Below are 20,016 nucleotides of genomic sequence, written 5' to 3' on the forward strand. Positions count from 1 at the left end.
TTCGTACTGAAAGGCATGTGGAGAGCTGACACGTTAGCACTTTGTCAGCGTCCGTGACAACACCCTTACAAAGAGAGTCTTTCCTTTGTTTACAGCACTTAAGTGTCTTGATGATTACAACTTTTTTCTTTCTTTTCAGAATAAAATTGTTCTGTACTGAGGTTTTTTCTTTTGTGGCGAGAAGAAATGAAAGCAACCCTATTTTCTATTACAAATTATCATAAATATTGGAGATGCAGATTTTTCTTAGGTCATTAGCATATCATGCTGCGACCCACACCAGAATGTACCATTAACAAAGCAGCCTTCATGTAATTAATGTAAATAATATGGAACTACAGCTTGAGTTACCCAGTCAGCCTTGGCGAAAAGCATTTGTCATAACGCTTCGTCTAAGGAGCTCAGCCTCCATTCAAATTCAACTTCATGGGCTTGCCCCTTATTTTTTATTTTTATTTTTTTGCTCATGCTATAAATTTTTGTGAAACATTTATGACTATAAATTTCTTTGGAACACCTACATAGGAGAAGAGAGCAATCCAATAAGCTGAAATTAAAATTTTATTATTTACAGTGCTTCTGCTGGTGAGGACAATTAGTATCTTCCCAAGGCCAGAAATGCAGATCCTGGGAACGCGCCGAGGGCCTCTCCCTGTCCTCACCAGAGTGCTCTGTCCTCATCTGCTGCAGCAAATCTAAAGGATGGTCCTGTCGCCATTTGCTACGATTGCCCTCTGACTCTAAAACACAGAGGAGCATTGTAAATTTTTCATGAAGAGGTTTCAGTCTCTAAAACAGCAAACAGGAATAATGTTTTAAATGCAATCATTGTCAAGTTTGAACAATGTAATTTATCAAGAAAGCAGTTTGTACTATATAATAAGTTTCATATATTAATACAATTTTTCATCTGATGTCAGGCTTCTGATTTATGAATAGCCCATGATCTAAGGTGATCATTGAATTATAATTCACGTAATAAGAAGCCAGGAAGAAGACCCTGGAACTGCTACCCTGGATTAGCTTCCGTGCCACCAAGCCAATTTACTAAACAACCGTGGGCTAAATGATAGAGTTTTTCCAATTCAAAGAAGGCATTCGTTAATTAGATAAAGGCTAACGCTCTCATTATTTTTAAATGATTTAAGAACGAGTAAAGATCGTAAGCTTATACTGCAGCTCTAATAGTTCTCTGCTTACTGCCTTGTAATAAGAGTATTAAAGACAGATGGGCAAGGCCGATGTAAACCAATTACAGTGTGTTGTGGACACCCGTAGCCATGACTGTCTGTAGGCATATCAGATGCTAGTCCTGAACATGTTTGAGATGAGGAAATCAGCATTGATTAATATAATTTGTGAATAATTTGCTTCTTTCTGCTAATTTCAGGAGAAAAACCAGAACTCTGGACTATAGCAGTTCTTGAGATGCTTCATGGCTTTCAGTGTTAGGCACACTCAAGGTTTCTGTCATGCCCGAAGGAAGAAGACATGTCTATTCAATTCCTTCCATCATCTTGCCCCTGTTATGTGCTAGGGACTGGGCTGGCTTCTAGGGTAGTCCACAGCTCTTGAAATGGCGTCCTATTAGATATTTCCATTTTGGGGATTGCACATGGATAATACATTCAGGGAAAGCAATTGGACAGTTATTGATCATCAAAAACAAACACATTTTAAAAAATTGTCATCTACATTTGTTTGATAAATAACTATTTTAGACATTAGACATTTTCCATTTTTTTGTTTGCTTGATTATATTTACTCATATTTTATATAGCTGGCAAGTGCATTTTATGTTATTTATATAGCGAGTCATTGATTTCCTTGGTATTATTATCCTGGTTAACTGGTTGTTCTTTCTTCCTACTTCCTTTATTCTCTTGAAAATAATAGATGTCATAAAAATTTTTGGTTAAACATGTAGTTGTCCATGCTTTCTTTGGATTTAAGGAATTCCTTTCCACCTTTAACCCTTAAGTAAACTCCCATTAAGCACCATAGATGCTCTTAGCATCCATGCTGTTTGTTTTTTATCTTCCTTTTATTGTGTGTCTGTTGTTTCTGCAGGGTTCTCACTCTGTAGAAGTCTACTTGTAATAGCATCACAAATTGTCATGGTGCTTTAATATAGTTTGATGGCGTCACCTCCATGAGTTGTTCCACGTAAGCCAATCCAGCCTTTGAAGGAGCAGGCACCATGGGTGTGGGTGATCTGCTGCTCTCCTTTGCTTTTCATGCTTTAGCTGGCACCTGGTCCAGAAGACTGACAGGTTTCTGCACACTACTGACTGTCACCTCCGCTTTCCTCACTTTTCACTTTCTTCATCAATACAGATTTTCCATGGATCTTTCAAAGCGCTGGGCACAAACCAGCAGGAAAGCTAGGAGATCAGAAGGCTGATGCAGGCACACAAAAGACTTGCAGTCCTTGTGCCTTTCCCCAGCGATGCACTTCATCTTTAGAGCAACTTTCCTTGTATGAACAAGATATGTAACTAATGGACCTAGAGAGTAAGTTATTTGTCATAGTAACTCTTGACCTGTTCAGTAAGCACTCAGGCTTTGTGGTGGAGTTTTTATTGTCCTCTGCAGTATACGGTTATGAAGTATGGTACATAATAAAATAAAAGCAATAACATTGATGTTTCTGAGGGATCCCTCACATGACCTTCAGCAGCATATTTTATCTGGTTTGTCTGTTATGAATGTTTGACTGCTGTAGCTGAAATCACTAGAAACAATATTGTGTATCCCGGTTGCTTACTTTTGTAAGCAGCCCCACCCTTTGTAACTTTCAAAACGATCTTAGGACGAGTTCTTTTTGTTGGTGTCAAGAGACAAATGAAAAAGAAAATGCTTGGTTTGTTATGTAGTAAGACATGTTAAGCTGAATGGCAAGGGATGGATGGATGAATTTTAGATAAATGCAGGCTTTATGTGTGCAAAGTTTAGGTATATGTTTCACACACACACACACACACACACACACACACACACAATCGCTTAAGTTAGGTTGAGATGCACGATTTCAGAAAGATAGAGTATGTGACAGATCCAAGCATGTGGTCAGTGTAGACTGACGTTTGAATCTCTAAAAAGAAAATTTACTGCTTTGAAACATAACCTATGTGTGTATCCCTCTTCCGCATCTGATTTTACATCCTGGTTATCCTCACATTTCCCAGCAGACTTCATGCTGGCTCTGAGGAAATGATGAAGAGGCAGTTGTTTCCTTCAGGTTATTAGTGAGGATGCCTAGGGTCTTTTCCATGCAAATAGTGTGAGACCAATAAAAATAAGTATCTAAGATTTTCAGTGATGTCCTTCCGTAGCTGTTGCCTGTCTTTTTCTTAAAAGAATCTGTGTCATGTTGACAAGCTGTGCCACCTTAAATGCTTTCACTTGCAGGAAATTCAGGTGCTTGTATTTGCTGAGAAGTATACAATTATTAAACAACTGAAATATCACCCAGCATAATTTGTAACTGGGCTTCCAATAAACTGCAATGCCTCAACCACTATGGTAACGGTAACAATGTTATTGCCGTTATTATTGCTGTTATTAGGCCTTAGCCAAAAAGTTTAATCCTTAATTTTTGGCAGTTTCACGTTTATACAGATGACTATTTTTTTTACTAATAATCCTTTGCTAAAGAATGTTCTAGGCCATATTTCATATTCATAGATAGACAGCACTGACATGGTTTCATGAATTTTGTCTTTGGTATAAAAGAAGATAGGCAAATATATTAATTAGTAGCAGATAAGTTTTAAACATCATTTCATCTCAGTGCTCTACTTTGATGTGACTATGCTCAGTCATTGCTGTATCTTTTATGGGCTCACAGCTGTAAAAATAGTAATACAGGAATAGTTCGTATGGCCATGTTTCTTCTTAATATTATAAATAAAATTATTAGCTTAACTGCCACCATTTCATTTCTGAATTATATTACAGATATTACTACAGATACATACATATAAATACTCTGAAAGTATTTACTCTTTAGTATGTGCCTCTGGAGCAGTCAGCTGTCTGTATCTGTCATGTCCTCTAGTTCTTATATGGCTGAGAATTGTGGGACTGGAAAAGCTGATTGGACCTCCAGCGAGTACCTGATGTTAATCAGCCTCGTGTGCAAGACAGAAAAGCTGATAGTTTAAAATTGCACTTTAAACTCAGACAATCTGTCAGTCTTTCGGAATGGTGGGGAATGGTCTGCCTATGTAATCAGATACAAAACCTGGGAGAAAGCTGTCAGGCACACTTTTGTTGTGTAAGCAGTAGTAAACTGTGCTTTATCTGTCAGACAGTGTGTAAATCTGTCCATGCAAAACCCAAATGTTTAGTTTGCTCCTAGTTACTGTAATAATCTGCTTATTTCTATCTGTTCCCACAGTGGCATCACTTGGTAGTGCGTGCTACAGACAGAGGCATAGATAAGGCCATGCTTGTGCCAGTCATATATTCCCTGATTGGCAGGGAGATACAGAGGAATTTATTCCACGTTTGCTTCCAGCTCAAGAAATAGACAGCATGTTCCTGACAGGAATAACTTTATTTGGCTTGGGCATTTTATATCTTGAATAAATGACTAGATTATAATCATGCCTAATTATAGCTTCTAAGAGTAAATATAGTATATCAGTAAGCGCTGACAATGTATATCCTGAGGCAATATTTTATTTAAAATGTATCTATTAGATATATAATTTCATAGTTATTTTATGGGCTTTTATGTTACATATGCTTTCTTTCTAATTTAAAAAAATAGGTTCATTTTTTAGTTCCAAACTATGAATACTAATGATTTAATAAATGTGGTTAACTAGTCCTCATTTTAAATCTTATTCTTGAAGTTTAATTGCTGTTTTAAATTCTGATCATATGTCTCTTGTGCCAAAATAATTGTGAACTGAGGATTTTCACACATGTGCTCAGTGAGGCTGTATCTCGGGTTCTAATGTGAGCAGCAGCTTCCTTTATGCACACTGGCCAAGCTGTGCAGCGCTATGGATTTTTTTTACAACTTTTTCAAGATCCTCGGGATTCTTTTATATTGTGATTAAGATCTTTAGCTTACTCTGATAATTAGTTTTCTTCTTTTTGTCAACTACAAATAATTGTTGGGAATACTGTTCATAGTTTTAAGCGAAAAAGAGAACACCTTCCTCTGCGGCTTGCTTTTAGGATGGCCGACATAAAGCCTGTCCCGACCTCTCTCAGGAAGCACTGCTTGTAGGGCAGATGAACACTGTGGCTCTGCGGTGCCGCGTCTCAAGGTGCTGCCCTGCACTAATGCCGTGTCCAGGTGTGCCTGACATCTGCCTGCAACAATGAGAAAAGTGAAGAAGAAATAACGTGTTAGATCTGAAATGCTGCTATTATCCTTTTGACAGAAATGTGTAATTGCATTCTCCCTATTTTGCCTATGATACCATAGTTGTTTTTATTTTGTTTGCCTGGCTACCTAAATTCAAAATACACTTCTGTGTCATTCATTAAAATTATGTTTTGTTGCATAATGGTTGTCTTCATGTGGTCAGCTTTCAATTGGTTTTGTCACTATCAAAGTCAAACCACCCAAACTTTCAAGTCAACAACTTTGAAACATTTGCCTTAAGATTAATACATAGATTGTAAAGGTTTTCCTCTAGCTTGTTTTCTGTTGATGTTTCTTGTCCACAATACTAATTTTTAGTCAAATCTATGCTAAAAGTTAACATTTGGTTGGAGACTTTTCTGCCCAATCATTAAGATGTACTAATATTTTTGCTTTTGTTGCTCCCTAGAGGAAAATTCCCTAATTATCCTTTACCTGGGGTTTCATTGACAGTTCTGCTTCCAGCACTTCTAAGACATAAGGGCGTGTTCTTTACTCCCTCATCACATATTAGTTTAGAAGACTAATACATGGCAGCGATCATTATGAACATGTTTACTGTGCAGAATATGAAAAGGTGTGGGGGACATGGCGTCAGTCAGAGTGTTCTTGAGGTAGTCTAAGGCAGTAGGTAGGACTCACTGCTTTTAGCTCTACTCTCAAGTAAGTTTTTGTGAAAGCCTCCATATAAAACATAGAGATTTTCATCCTTATCTTCTGGTCATAGTCACATCATCACCCTTTTCTCTTATCTAGTTGCTAATACTGGTTTATGTTAAAATTAGAAGGAGACCACCAACCCTTCATATTGTTGCCATTTTTGCATTAAGTTTTTTTTAGGTGAGAGGATTAAAGTTCAAGAAATTACTTTTTCTCAGAAAACAGCTCCTCCCTGGCTGCTTGTGTGTCCTTTTCTCTCCATTTACTTGAGAATTTCTAGTTGAATAGTTAAGTGCCTAGAAACTAAGGCCAAGAGAACAGTCAAGCCACCAAAAATGTTACTAAGTTGTGTTGGTTGCCTCATCAGCTTTTTCTGCTTTTTCCATGGTAGAGGGGCCCAAAAGAGACCAAACATTAAAATTCAACAGAGAACGAACTTGAACTGTTCAGATAGAACCTTTTAGAGACTACCCATATATGGCAATATATCTGAAAGTCAAGGTTGAAGAGATACAGTGCTAAAAATGGCATTGTATCAACTTTAAATGCCACAGTAAAATGAGCATTTCCATGTCCTGTAAAGAATTGCAGTAAGATATAAGACAAAGGTGGGGCCTCCGTGTGAGCTGGTCCAGTGTCTTAGAGCCTTCTGACAATCTCCATGCGTGATTATCCTCCAAGACCCCATGCTTATTTTAAACCTGCCGGTTCTCACTTTAGTGAACAGCCTCTGAGCTTAGCTGTCACCTTTCTGGGAGAAGTACAAGACTTAGAAGAGTCCTCAACTTCTTGAATTCCCTCTCTACCTTGCATAAGGTCCATAACCTCCAGAGTCAGGTGCATAACCTTTTTCCATCGAGGTCTGTCCCTCCTGCTACCCCTCATTTTTCTTTTTACTCTGTTTGGGGACAGAATAATTCCTTATTTCTATGTCAAGTAATTTCTCAGACTTTAAATCTTTTAAATCCAAAAAAGTTTTAGTAAAAAGCTTTCAGGTAGGTAGTTTTTCTTTATCATTAAGTCCAAACTCTAAAGCTGTTTGCTTTTTCTCCCTTATTCTTTCCCTTATTCTTTTCAAAAAAAATTCTTTTTTGAAAAGAATTTCAAAAAAGAAATTCTTTTTTGTTGTAAGTATTATTTTGATGCCTTTAGTTAAATTTTTGTTTTAGTTTTTCTACCATTCTACTTATGCCTAGCATAAATATATTTTGTCACTTCTATCCTTCCAGTTGTCTTTGCTTATGTACTTAATTATATTGAATCGAAATTCAATTTAATATTTTGAATGCTGGAAGGCATACAATAAATGATATTATTATTCCATGTGGTCTTTTGTTAGAAGTTTTGAATATTTTTGTGAACTGACAGACTAAGATCAGAAAGGAAAGGAGAACCTCCCCTATTAGTGGACTTGGGGAGTGGCATGCAAGCAGAGGGAGGAGAGAGGGTGGGATTGGGAGGAGAGGAGGGAGGGGCTTATGGGGGGATGCAGAATGAATAAAGTGTAATTGAAAAAAAAAAAGAAAAATTAGTATAAATGATCTATATGCAGTATTTATAGCCTATATAACTTTATCTTTCACAATCAGTTAGATTATTTGAGCAATAGATAAATACTGCAAATTTATTTTGTATAAAGAATATACAGTTCTAGACACCCAATTTTGAAAAAAAAAAGTTCTTTTGTATTCAGAGGAAACAAATTAATATGCAGTTGAATTATACTCCTTTTAAGAGATTTTCCTCCTTTTTACATTGCTCAAATGTAAGTGTGCATGTGTCTACATATGTATGCGTTCTTTAGTTGCACTCCATTTACAACAAATTATGTCATAGCATTGTTGTTGGAATATGTGCTAAAATTGATACAGAACTTGTTAGTGATTGAATAGCTATTTTTCCTCAATTTGACAATAATATCTTTATAACTACCAAAACTTGCTTTTTATATTAATTTAATATTGTATTACTCCTAAATTTATGATTTAGAAAAGATCAAATATCTACTGTGTGATCTTTTGATGCATGTATATTCCAGTAAATTATAATTTAAAGCAGGCATTGTTATAGCAATTGCTGTAATTCCTACACTGACTTTTTACCAAAGTCAAATCCTGTCTTCGTGATGTCCCAGGCTTAGTGATGTCACTCTAAGTGGGCTGTAATTGATGCATGTTGTACTGAGGTTTCAGAAAGGGTCAGTTTTGTACTGAACCACGAGGTTACTGGGTAGTCCATCCCAACCCTTGTAGCCAATCTGACCTTGAGCTCAAATTATCTGACATGGTAGAGGACCAGGATGATGACAAAGTCTGATACAGTGAAATATACAAGATAGGAAAGCTACTGTTACTAGCTCTAGCAAGTTGTACAGTCATGGTAAAAGGAGTCAGTCTTCTCTGAATCTGGTCAGTGTATTCAAATTTACAAAAACAAAAATATCCTGTATCCAGTGGGGTGTTAGTGGCACACACCTCTAGTTCCAGCTCTTGGGAGGCAGAGGCACATAGTTCTGTGTTCAGTACCACCCTAGTGTACTTGGTGAGTTCTCGAACTGCCCACGCTACAAAGCAAAACCCTTCTGGGAAAACAAAAACAACAACAAAAGTGCTGTACCCAGAAATTAAACATAAATTATTTGATTTACACAAGTTGTACATATAAAAGGTGTGCTGGTCTCCAGGACACATAGGCCTGTGAGCATGTTCCAGGCTTACAGGAGTGCTGTCGAAGGTTGGGTGGGTGCACGAGCATGCTTTGTTGTTAGAAATGTTACTCTTGAACTTGAAAGCTTACAGGAAGTAACATTTTTAATAAACCGTGTTATTGATTATTAATATTGAGTTATCTTTTAGTTAAATAGTGGTTATTCCTAAACCAGCTGTATACCCAAATCACCACACAGAAACTAAGATTTATTTAATTAACCTATAGCACAATGCTGGGTAATAGTTACTCCATCCTAAACCTCCAAGCCCACATAGCTTCCTCCCATTCAGATTTCTCACATTATGCTTGCTTTTACTCATATCTTAGGTCCGGTTCCTCTCCCCTGGTGGTTCCATGTCCTCTCCTCCCCAATCTCTCTTCTTGACTCTCCTCCCACTTGCTTATTTCTCCTCCCCTCCAGAGCAGGATGTCTCACCCCATTCTCTCTATTGCTCAGTATTGGCTGGTTGTTTTAATTGACAATGTAGAGAACAAATGATGGCATGTTTATACAGACTTGAGACAAGTGATGCTTACAATAAACATCATGATGCAGTTTCCAGATTGAAACCAGATAGTGGGGTTGAGTTATCAGCGTTTGAATGAACAAGGGTAAACTGTTTCCATTCCACAAGAACATTATACCAACAAAACTGTGGTGGGAATTATCTCTGAACTAATGTATACATATCAGAAAATTAAATGTAGTAGTGTAAGTAGTTGATGGTTCCAGAAGGCTAGTGTAGTAACAGCTTTTAGCCTTGTATGCTGTGACTATAACCCAAAACCATTTGTGATCATCTATGCTGTTTGTGGCTTGTTGAGAAATCCATCGCTACTTTCAAAGTGTCCAGTGTTCATCTTTGGCAAGTTGAACCTGGCAATGGTTACTGTCAAAACAATGGCTTTCTTACCAGTAGAGTCTCCAACAGCTGTAGAGAAGGCAGTTCTTCTGATTTACTATTTATAGGACACCAGGGATCTAGATTGCAAGTTAAATAAAGAGCTAGCTGTCCTATGCCAGTAGTTCTAATTATGGCTTGAAGTCAGACCAAGAAACAGAATCACATGGTCCTCCCAAGGCTCCTAGAGGCTGCCAGGAGCCTTACTGGAGCCTTACCTGAGCTTCATCCCCAGATATCTCTGAACCTCTCACCTGCGAGGGACTGAATGGTGTTATTTTAAAGGACATGATTGGGTTCTTTGTTAGCAAGTGGTAGTTGGCATCATTTATAGACCTAAAGTGTATGAAGTATTAAACATTTTGTTGATGTACAGTTATAACAATAAGCTTACCACAAGCTTTACATAGTGAATTGGACCAGAATATGGTGCTTAATTAGGAGCAATTTAATTGACAGCAGTTACTAATATATACTGTATCTGATTAAAATACCAAATTTTGAAAGAAAATAGCATTCCTGGATTTGATTTTGTAGTACATTATTTTGAAATCTCATGCTTTTATCCTCTGTATATCTGTTCTTGTTCATACTGGTAAAATATATTTTATCTAATGTGATTGCTTGCTATGTTAAAATAGTATTGTCAAGTTGGGGTTAGTTGTCCATGCCTTACTTTAATCCAAGAATCCTGCAGACTAGGGAAGAACAACCCTAGGTTTCAAGCTATCTGTGTAATAGTGAGGCTCTGTCTTAACAACAACAAGAAAGAGTCATCAGGAAACATCTTGTCTTTGAAGTGCAGTTGCTCCAGTTTTCAGCACTGAACACATTTCATAATCTGTGATGGGACGTAGCAAAGGACATGTGGTCTCTGCTCTAAGTCTGCAGTGTCTAGAAATTTATCTCCTAACCAAATGGATAAACAAAGTCCAGCATAATTCTCAGAGATGCCAGTTTTAGGTAGGCTTCTCCTAGACACCTACCTGTGCGCACTGTATGCATATGCATTTTTTGATGATTGGCACCTGTGAAGGATAAAGTCACATTTAATTCCTTGGCAAACCATAATCATAATAGTAAAAAGCAAATGCTGAAAAGTACAGGAAATAGAAAAAGAAGAAAATGATTGCTAATTAATGCTCTGACTATCAAACCAATCCCCTGTAGCAGTCATCATGAATGTTTATCCCTGACTTGTAAACTACTGGGTTTTATTTCTGCACTGGTGAGTAGGAAAACCCCACCCTGTTTATCTAGGTGGCTCACACTCAAGCATGCCCCTCACTGCCTCTCCTCAGACTGCCCTCAGTGTTAGCCATCGGCCATTGCTGCTGCTTCAGCTAGAGCGCTAGGTTTTGCTCGTTCATATTCAGCTCAGAGCCGCCTCAACCCACATAACATAATTTTCACCTATTTCATTCTTTGATAGCTTTTCTGAACATCTCTTAAAATCTTCCCCTAAAGTCTTTCATAGTATATGGTTGTGTTCTAAATCATTTTCCTGACTTCGGTGTTGATCACTAAGTCATAGGCTCCTTTGCTGAATGATCATGTCTTTCTTTTATTTGTAGATTTGTACATAGCATGGATTATTTCTAGACCCATAGTAAGTCCTAATCATGCTCTTCTGTTGGTTGTTTTGGAAGCAACTTGGAGATTTTTTAATGTACTCCCAGTGGGCAGGCTTTAAAAGTTGGTCAGCCAGTTACTTGGGATGAAAATATAAATAAGGATCAGAACGAATTTTGTTCATTTTAGCTCAAGTTATGTGTACTGGTAGAATAATGCCGTCTAAGTTGGCTAGGCCAAGCACAGTTTGCAGGCCAGAACAGACCCAGGTCTTTCTTTATTGGAAGCCAGCACCTCTGTTAATTTCTGTAATGTCTTGTGCTGCCTTTGTGCTGTGGTCACTTATCTTTGGTTCAACATTTGTAACTATGGTTTAAACTTTTTACATAACTCCATTACTGTCACAGCCAAGCTGAAGTCAGGAAGTTTGATAGTGTGCAGACTATAGACAACAGTGGCACTCCAGTGTGTGTCTTCTTTTCTAGGACCTGACTTCTGCCATGAGTTAAAAATGTGGGCACTTCCAGCTCTTAGGCCTATAGTGGTACACTTGGAAGAGCCGCTTGGGGTGGGTTTCACTTACACTCTCCTTTCCCTCTGTTCTCAAGCTGCTCTTGTGAATCCTTGCTAGAAACATTCCACTTCAAGAAGACAGCAGCTTCTCAGATCCTGAGCAGCAGGCAGATTGGATCTTTCTGTTCCAGCACTACTGATTTGGAGCTGTTTGACCCTGTGAAGGGTCCGAGTGAGCATTTTAGACCGTGCAGCCTGCCGTCTCAGTTGGCTAGGCCAAGCACAGTTTGCAGGCCAGAACAGACCCAGGTCTTTCTTCCTTGGAAGCCAGCACCTCTGTTAATTTCTGTAATGTCTTGTGCTGCCTTTGCGCTGTAGAGACCATTGTGAGCAGTGTGTCAGAGGCGTTCATGGCTCCATGCTGATAACATTTAGCACCTGGCCCTTCTCTGAATTTATGGCCTGAGCTATTCATGTGTGCCATAGGTGGGGAAATCCCAGCTAAATTTTATGGTGGTTTTGGTTAGACCAGAACTTATGAGCTCTTCCTCAGAAAACTTACACAGGAATAAAGGCTGTTGAAGGATGAACCCAGCTCACTCTGAGATCTTTGAGTTTCCTTGAAAGGCTCCTTCTCTGGGTTGTTGGTGTCAGACCAGTGGAGTCAGAGCAGTGGAGGTGTCAGTATGCTTAAAACTCCTAGAGTGATTGTAACGAAAAGATCTTGAGTCCTTGAATTGAATTGAAAAGAAAAACATTTTAACTTTTTAAAATATGAATGACATGCTCAGAAGTTTAAAATGACAGTCATTGGCATGGGTGGGGTTAAATTTCTTTTCCAACTAGTTAACAAGGACCTAGTTTGTTAATTAGGCTAATCATCACGTGTTCATGGCAAAAATGCAATCAAAACTCTCGGCTTAAGTAGTGAGTTCCCAGATGAGCTGTCTAAAGCCCTCCAAGGAGGTCTGCAGCTCTGACTGGCAGCTCTCCGCAGGCTGCAGAGCAGGGTCTGCTGCTGTGACCTCCCGGTCTTCACCTTTTGTGGTTTCCTATTTAAATTATGATCATGTTATTATGTGCTCTGCAGTAGAAAACTCAAAATCCAGCCTAATTTAGTTATTTAGATAATTATATTGAACACATTTGTTTCATTTAGTGAGACCTGTGCGCCTGCACAGACATCTGGAGGGAGACGGCCAGAAGTGACCAAGGTGCTCAGTACAGCCAGTGTGTGTTTTTAGTCAGTCAGTGAGGCACACTAGTGAATGTTGTTTTCTATAGAACTCCAAGTTGAACACTGTATTCAAGGCTTAGCTAGAAGTTTGACAGTTAAAGCAACCAGGGTTAACCATTGAAAAATATTCAAATATTTACTAGACTTTTACATTTCTTATTAATAGTGCCTAGAGTTTAAAAGTGGTTATTTCTTACTGCTGCTGCTCCTTTTTCTCCTCCTCTTTCTCTTCGTATTCCAGCTTCTCTTCCTCTCCCTTCTCTTCTACCTCCTGCTTTTCTTCTCTTCCTCTTCCACCAATTTTTTTCTGGCTCACTTGTTGTCTTTCCCAAAAGCGTTAGTGTCTCATGACTGTAGTGTTTTTAGATAGTGGCTCTATCATCACAGCACTTCTGCACTTCACTGGGCCATCCTGTGAGGCACAGTGTGAGATGCTGGAGTGGGGTCATGGATGCTGAAGGTCTTCCTCTGTGCTCGTCCTCTGTGGCGAAGCCAGCAGCTTCATTCAGGAAAGGGATGATCGTTCAGGGCTCTGCGGAAATTGACATGGTAACCTTACTGGGCAAAGACTTCATGATGTTCATCTCTCACTTTGTCATTATATCATTATTAAATTATGCTCATTAAAAGGATCCTTCTTTTCTAAAGAAACTGCCTATGCTTTGGTAGTATTTGAATAACTTAGAATTTGTTGAAATATTTATTTGCTCAGGCTGTTTTTCTAGGAATCAAATAAACTTTGTTGTTTTATAGTTCTGTATTTTGTTTATTTATGAAGAAAATCATTGCTTACTAATTGAACTTTAATGTTTTAAATTTTAGAATGCTTTTGAGTGGGTCCAACACTTCAGTATCACAGTTTTAAGGATAGCGACTCCAGCTCTTTACTCCATTGGGCGAATTCAGCTCGCTCTTCTTTAAGCTCCTGTGCAGCTCACCCAGGTCTCCCTTTCTTTTCTGCCTCTGCTGAGTTGTATGAATTGCTGATGTGACGGCATTGCTCTGAGGTGTTATGTAGAGGATGTAAAATTATGATTTGCTTGTTTTATTAAATGTTCAATATGAATTGTAAAAATTTTGAAAGTGCAGGATAAACTTTAGAAGATGTTAGCTGTAGTCTGTTTATTTCTGATTCTTTCTTTTGGAAGACAGTGAGAACCAAATGTATAGTTACACTCTGGCACTGCTCACTTCTCTTCCTAATGCACAGCACAGCAGTATCAAATTAGAGTGTCACAATTCTGCATGTGAATGTCATCTGTAAAATTGTATACAAATGATGTCAACCTTTTAAAATTATTTGTTTTTTAATTTTTTTAAATATTTTATTTTGTGAGTATTTTGTGTGTATATTTATTTTGACTGCATATGGGTATGTGAGCATGGTGCTTGCAGAGATCACACAAAGTCATCAGATGTCCTGGAGCTGCAGTTACAGCCACCATGAAGGTACTAGAAATTGAACCCAGATCCTCTGCAAGAGCAACAGATGCTCTTCATCACTGAGCCATCCTTCCAGCCCCTCTAACTTGTTTTTAATGTAGGTATACCATTGATAGATGTAGCCAAAGTTATTCATTTTCATAGCATAAATAGAATCCGTTTTATGATTAAACCTAACCCTCCCCTTAAGGCTGTTAAAACCTCAATAGGAGAATGTACTTCATACATGCAAGTTTATGTGAACATGTATGCCTCAGTGGTATATGCCTAACAATATTCTCCAGTGTCAAATTAAGATTAGAGAAGCTCCTCATTAAACTAAGCACTACTTAAGTATTACAAGATTATCATGAATGGAACAGATTCAGAAACACCGGGGGAAAAAATAACAGTAGTCATCTTTTCTATTTTATAAGGTCAGGCAATAAAGCTGCCTTTTTGGAACAGTGGTATCTTCATTCAGAAGTGAAGTGTGTATACAGTTTTAAGTGTGTATACAGAATTAAGTTTCTAGTAAATAGAATCTACTAGCTTGGATTGTATAACTCTTTAATAGCATTTAAAGTTCTAATCTGAAGAAGATAAATATAAAATTTCCTTTAAGAATTATGACTCTTGTGATTTTGGAAGTTAGAGAAGTAATTTAAAAGTTCATTTGTGCTTTTTGATATAACATCTCTTCTGTTTAGTCATTCAAAATCCAAGCAAATACTCAGAATTTTATAAGGTTAAGACATATAGAATCATTTTAGTTCATTGTTAATTCTTTAACTTAAGGTGCTTAGTGGCATCCCAGTGAAATTTCATTTTCCTTATATAGCTAATACTGTGGTTAGTACTGCCTCTTCAGTTTAAGATTAAAGTGGAGACACTACTCTTGGTTCTCTTAGCGCAAGTCACACAGGATAAAACAGTTGAAAGGGGTCTTTGAGCACACATCAACCCCCTGTCTTTGCTGTGTTCACTTGTTGTAAAGGACAGGGCCGGAGCCTTCCCTCTGTTTCAGCAGTGGAGCTGTGGGAACAGTGCACTCCCTGGTGAGTAGTGGTCATGCCTCTAGCTGTGCCAGAATGCAAAAACATGTTTGGGAACCCCTATTCCATTCCCATCTCCGTGGCAGTCTGTACAGATGAGCTCTTAATAGACTTTCTGTCACTGTTACCCACTTGGGCCTTACTGTGGTAGTTTTAGCGTCCTGGACCTCTCTGCACAGAACATGCTGCATTCTGTTTGAACGGGCTTCTCTCTGAGTGTCCATGTCCCTCTTGCAGTGTCTCCCGCCTTCCGAGGGTGCAGCAGATGCATCCCTTTGCCTCCTGTGCTCATGCAGTGCTTCCTCTCAGGCTGTGTTCTCTTGTGATGACCACTTACTCAGCTTTGTTCGTCTTGCCATGTTGCAGGTGGAATCTCTTCTTAAATTGCTCTAAGCAAAATCTGTCTCCTGTAAGAGTGCATGCCACTGTAAGTCACTAGGCTCTAAGTTGGCCGTGGTTCTCGTGGGATTTGGAGGAGAATGGGCTGTGTGTGCTGTGTGTGTGTGCCTACAGGGCTCTCACATCTTTTCCCAGTCCAGGAGCTTTCTCCTGTTCTTCCTGTTGCTGGCATTCTCCCTTATGTCTCTCTGTTTCCAGTTGTCACCTGTCCTTCAATGTCTTAAGTCATATGTTCCTCCCTTTTGAGGAGCCGCCCATCTGCCCTGTCCCTTGCTTGCTTTTTGTTTATTCTGTAATGACATTTTACATTTTTCTGGCATCTAGTGTACGTTTATGAATGGTTTTCTCCCTTAGAGGATTTTCTTGACAGCCAAGTGTTCTTCTTTTTTCTGACTTCTCTGTACTCTCCAGAGCAGTGTTCCTGGAGCAGCACATGGCTATATCTAAGCGCCTCCCAGAGTGTACGTGCTGTTCTTCAGAGCAGTTTCAGCTCCAATCCCCTCCTGGACATGCTTCATGAGGGCCTTTAGAAGGGCCATGGAGAGCACAGGCCCTTTGGTGGCCTCCGTCTTCCCTGGCATCAGACTGACTTAAAACACGTGATCATGGAATATTTGCCACAGAAATTGTGTCAGTCTGGGAGACAGCTTGCTTCAGATAGGTCGATATAAGTGTGCCCTGTGCTGACAAGTTTATACTCAGTTTGCCCAGTGACTGGACACACTTGCTTTTGTAAAGAACATTGTAGAGCTCACAGCTTCCAGGAAGTCCAGTGGCAGCTTCACTTCCTTTTTAAATCTGGCTTTTGTCCTTTCTGGACAGCCATTGAGCTTTAGGCTAACATTTTTATTATATATGAATAATAGACAGCACACATTGAGGTTGTGTAGATGTAATTTTGTTAAATGCACATCATGGTAGATTTAAAACTGAGGGATTTATTTTGTCATTCATAAAGTTGTAATACAGTGTAGAGAAGCTATTTGTTAAAGATAGCATCTACTTAACCTCCTTATTTATTTCTTGTAGGAGAAGGTTAGTTCCACAGTAAATACATGGAGAAGTAAGTAGATAGGGGAATTTATCTTGGAAATAAGATCCCTGCCATGGTTTTGAAATGCTAAATGCATGAAGACCCGTCAAAGAGATATACGGACATGATATTTTTTGCAGTACATTTCAAGGTATTTAGTTATATATGTCATTCTCTCGTACGAGTCAGCAGTGATCAAATGATACAGTGATTTCGGAGCCAGGCCGTGTTCACGGTGTAGACAGTGTCTCATCACATGTGTTACAGAGGGAAATAAACTGGCAGTTTGCTATTAATGAAGCACCTCAGACATGCTGTGCCATTGCTTAAATATCTGGTAAGCTTAACTTATATTGCATTCATGACATCATGTCATATATAGTAAAGGAAAGCTTTCTATAAAAGGTGATTTATAACTGGATTCCCAGAGTTCATGAAACTCTGTTGGCCTGTTGATATAATCTGCATTTAACACCAAATTAGTGGGCTAGTTTTTTACAGCTCAGGATTCTTTTGCTGTCCTCACAAAACTGTAGGCACTGATTAAAATCGTGGAACTACTGCATATGAAACTACCCCCCTTATGTAACTCCATGTTGATCGTGCAAAACTGAGTTATTCCATCCTTACGTTTTTCTTCAGGCCGCCTTGGTCTCTGTTTTCTTATGTAATACTTACAGCTTTAAAAAATGGTATAGTTTTACCTGGCCAGTTAGCCTCGCTGGTCAGAGCGTGGTGCTGAGAAAATGTTATGGTTTTAAACTATTTTTAAATGTTTCTTCACTTGATTGTTCATCATACTGAATTCATTTTTGAGCACTGTTGTTCACAACGCTTGCTTACAACTTGATTTATTAGAACTAGGAGGTAAACTGGAGTGATGGGTCCACGAGTGCAGCTGGCAGAGTTGGGCCCTGAGCATGCCGTGGCTCCTACTCTGTGCGTCTTGGGTGCTGGAGGTGTTAAGGCTGAAGTAGAAATTGGAAATACTTTCATAAAGAGGTAGTGGCTTGCTATTTTCACACAGGATATAATGGGGATTTTTCTTTGGCAGTCTCATCTTAAAGTTTAATTTTTGTCTCCCATCTGAGTTCTGTTTAGCTCTGACCCTATGTTTCTGCTGAGATCATGTGAGATTGGGCGTGTTATGGCCCAGCAGACTATTTTTGTCAGAGAAAACTTTTTGTGTACCCACATCAAGCACCCCGAGTGAACCTTCAGCCAGGAACCATCTCCAAGGAGCTTGATGATTCAGGGCTGCTGGGTGCTTTCGGGAGTAGCTGTTCCATCTGCCCTCCTGGCGGACAGCAGAGCCTGTCTCAGTGCTTGAGCATGGATAGCATTTCATTTAGCCTTTGCTCTGACAGCCCCTGCCCTGGATAAGTGGTGTAGGCCTGTACAGGTGAAATCTATTCTCACTTTTGCCTCAGGGGTGACTGGACTGTAACAGAATTTTTCAAACCCGTTGGGCCCAACCGCAAAGCAGAGAATAAATGGCTGAAGTGCCAGGCCTCGACAGAAAAATCAATGCCTGGTTATACAGACATGACAGACCCAGCCTGCAGTTCCCTTTGCAGAGGCTGTATGTGCGCCACACTTAAGGGTCACCACACACTCTATCTCAAGTTGTAGATGTGAATGTGCAGGCCGAGCTTATGTGTGTTTTTTTTCTCTTTCATGCAGGAAATTTACATGCCACTTATGTGATAGAAGTTTCACAGAGAAGTGGGCCTTGAACAACCACATGAAACTCCACACAGGAGAAAAGCCATTTAAGTGCACCTGGCCCACATGCCACTACTCCTTCCTCACGGCCTCAGCAATGAAAGACCACTACAGGACCCACACAGGTGTGGCACAGCCCTTCTACCTCCGGGCGGGGCAAGGATCTCCCTGGGTTTCAGGAACATGCACATTGGTTCTCTTGAAAGCAAGGCGACTGTTTCGTAGAGGTTGTGGTAATTGTGTTTGAAAGTAAGGTCATGATAATTGTGTAGGAAAATGTTTTTCATTCTTTCCTTTGCAATGTTGGTCAATTTAGTATTAGTTATGTGCGCACGTGTGATTAAACTGTATAGGTTCAGATTTGATAGCTCATTTCTGGTGTTTGTGTTCCAGCTTAGCTTCTTAGATGTGACTCCTGTCACATTGGCATATTATTTTTTAAAAAAGAACAGTTCTTCTGTTACTTTTTAGATATAATCTAAGTACCATAATGTTTTAAACATACTGGATAGCTCATTTCTGGTGTTTGTGTTCCAGCTTAGCTTCTTAGATGTGACCCCTGTCACATTGGCATATTATTTTTTAAAAAAGAACAGTTCTTCTGTTACTTTTTAGATATAATCTAAGTACCATAATGTTTTAAACATACTGAATCTTAGTTTTTATGTAGTTTTCTAAATGTAAACAGTTTAATATCTCTCCTCAGTAAGAAGCAGCGTGAGGCTAGAGTCACTCAAGCGTCAGGCTGATCGGAACTGTCTTATAGAGGCCTGTCAGAGAACTGCTAAAAGCTCACCTTAGGATAAGGTTTGCATGAGTGCATTAAGAGTGGCCATGTGAGATATAACTCAGCAATCTTGGATTCTATCTGTAGAGGACATTTCTGAGGCTGCTCCGCTGGCTCCTTTATCAATACATATCCCATCAGACCCCATGGCCAGGGGCTTTGTTTGGGATGGGCCTTCCTGGTCTTAGTGCAGCGGGCCACTTCTTAATGGTGATTTTGTATTTGAGTACTTGCCTTATCTCTCTCTGGGACCCTCAGCTACTTAGTATTTTTGTGGCCTTCTTTCTCTTTGTACTACTCAGAATATATTTCTTGTAGGGGGAAAAAATGTTAATCAGCATTCAGAAGTGTTCTTCTGATTGTTGTGAATCCTGTATTATTGTTAGAAATTAGAGGTTGAAAGTTCTCCTGAAGCAGTTTGTGGGAAGCCCAGGCCTCCTTAGCTTCCCTGACAAGGGTGTTGACGATTTAAGGTCTCCAGCCTGCCCTGAGAGATCACTTATATCGAACAGCAGATGAAAAGCCAGTGCAGATGTAATTTATCGTCGGCGTTTCCTTCTAAAGAATAATTGTGGAGACTTGGCTGGATCAATACTATGGATTTTTGTTGTTAGGT

The 20,016-nt window shown here is 39.1% G+C and overlaps 1 protein-coding gene across 4 annotated transcripts in view; it reads left to right on the top strand.

Annotated features, from left to right (window-relative positions):
* The window catches only part of Znf407 (zinc finger protein 407), a 380,263-nt gene that overhangs the window by 212,212 nt on the left and 148,035 nt on the right, over positions 1 to 20,016 (top strand). For all 4 annotated transcript variants that reach the window (XR_009589730.1, XM_021648769.2, XM_060376981.1 and 1 more), the window contains one exon: positions 18,572 to 18,738. Coding sequence is in view for 3 of the 4 variants with exons in the window: in XM_021648769.2 (XP_021504444.1) it covers positions 18,572 to 18,738 (167 nt within the window). In the remaining variant the exon portion in view is untranslated. The remainder of the gene's footprint in view (positions 1 to 18,571; positions 18,739 to 20,016) is intronic.

Source organism: Meriones unguiculatus, chromosome 2, assembly GCF_030254825.1.
Source record: "Meriones unguiculatus strain TT.TT164.6M chromosome 2, Bangor_MerUng_6.1, whole genome shotgun sequence".
Classification (NCBI taxonomy): Eukaryota; Metazoa; Chordata; class Mammalia; order Rodentia; family Muridae; genus Meriones; species Meriones unguiculatus.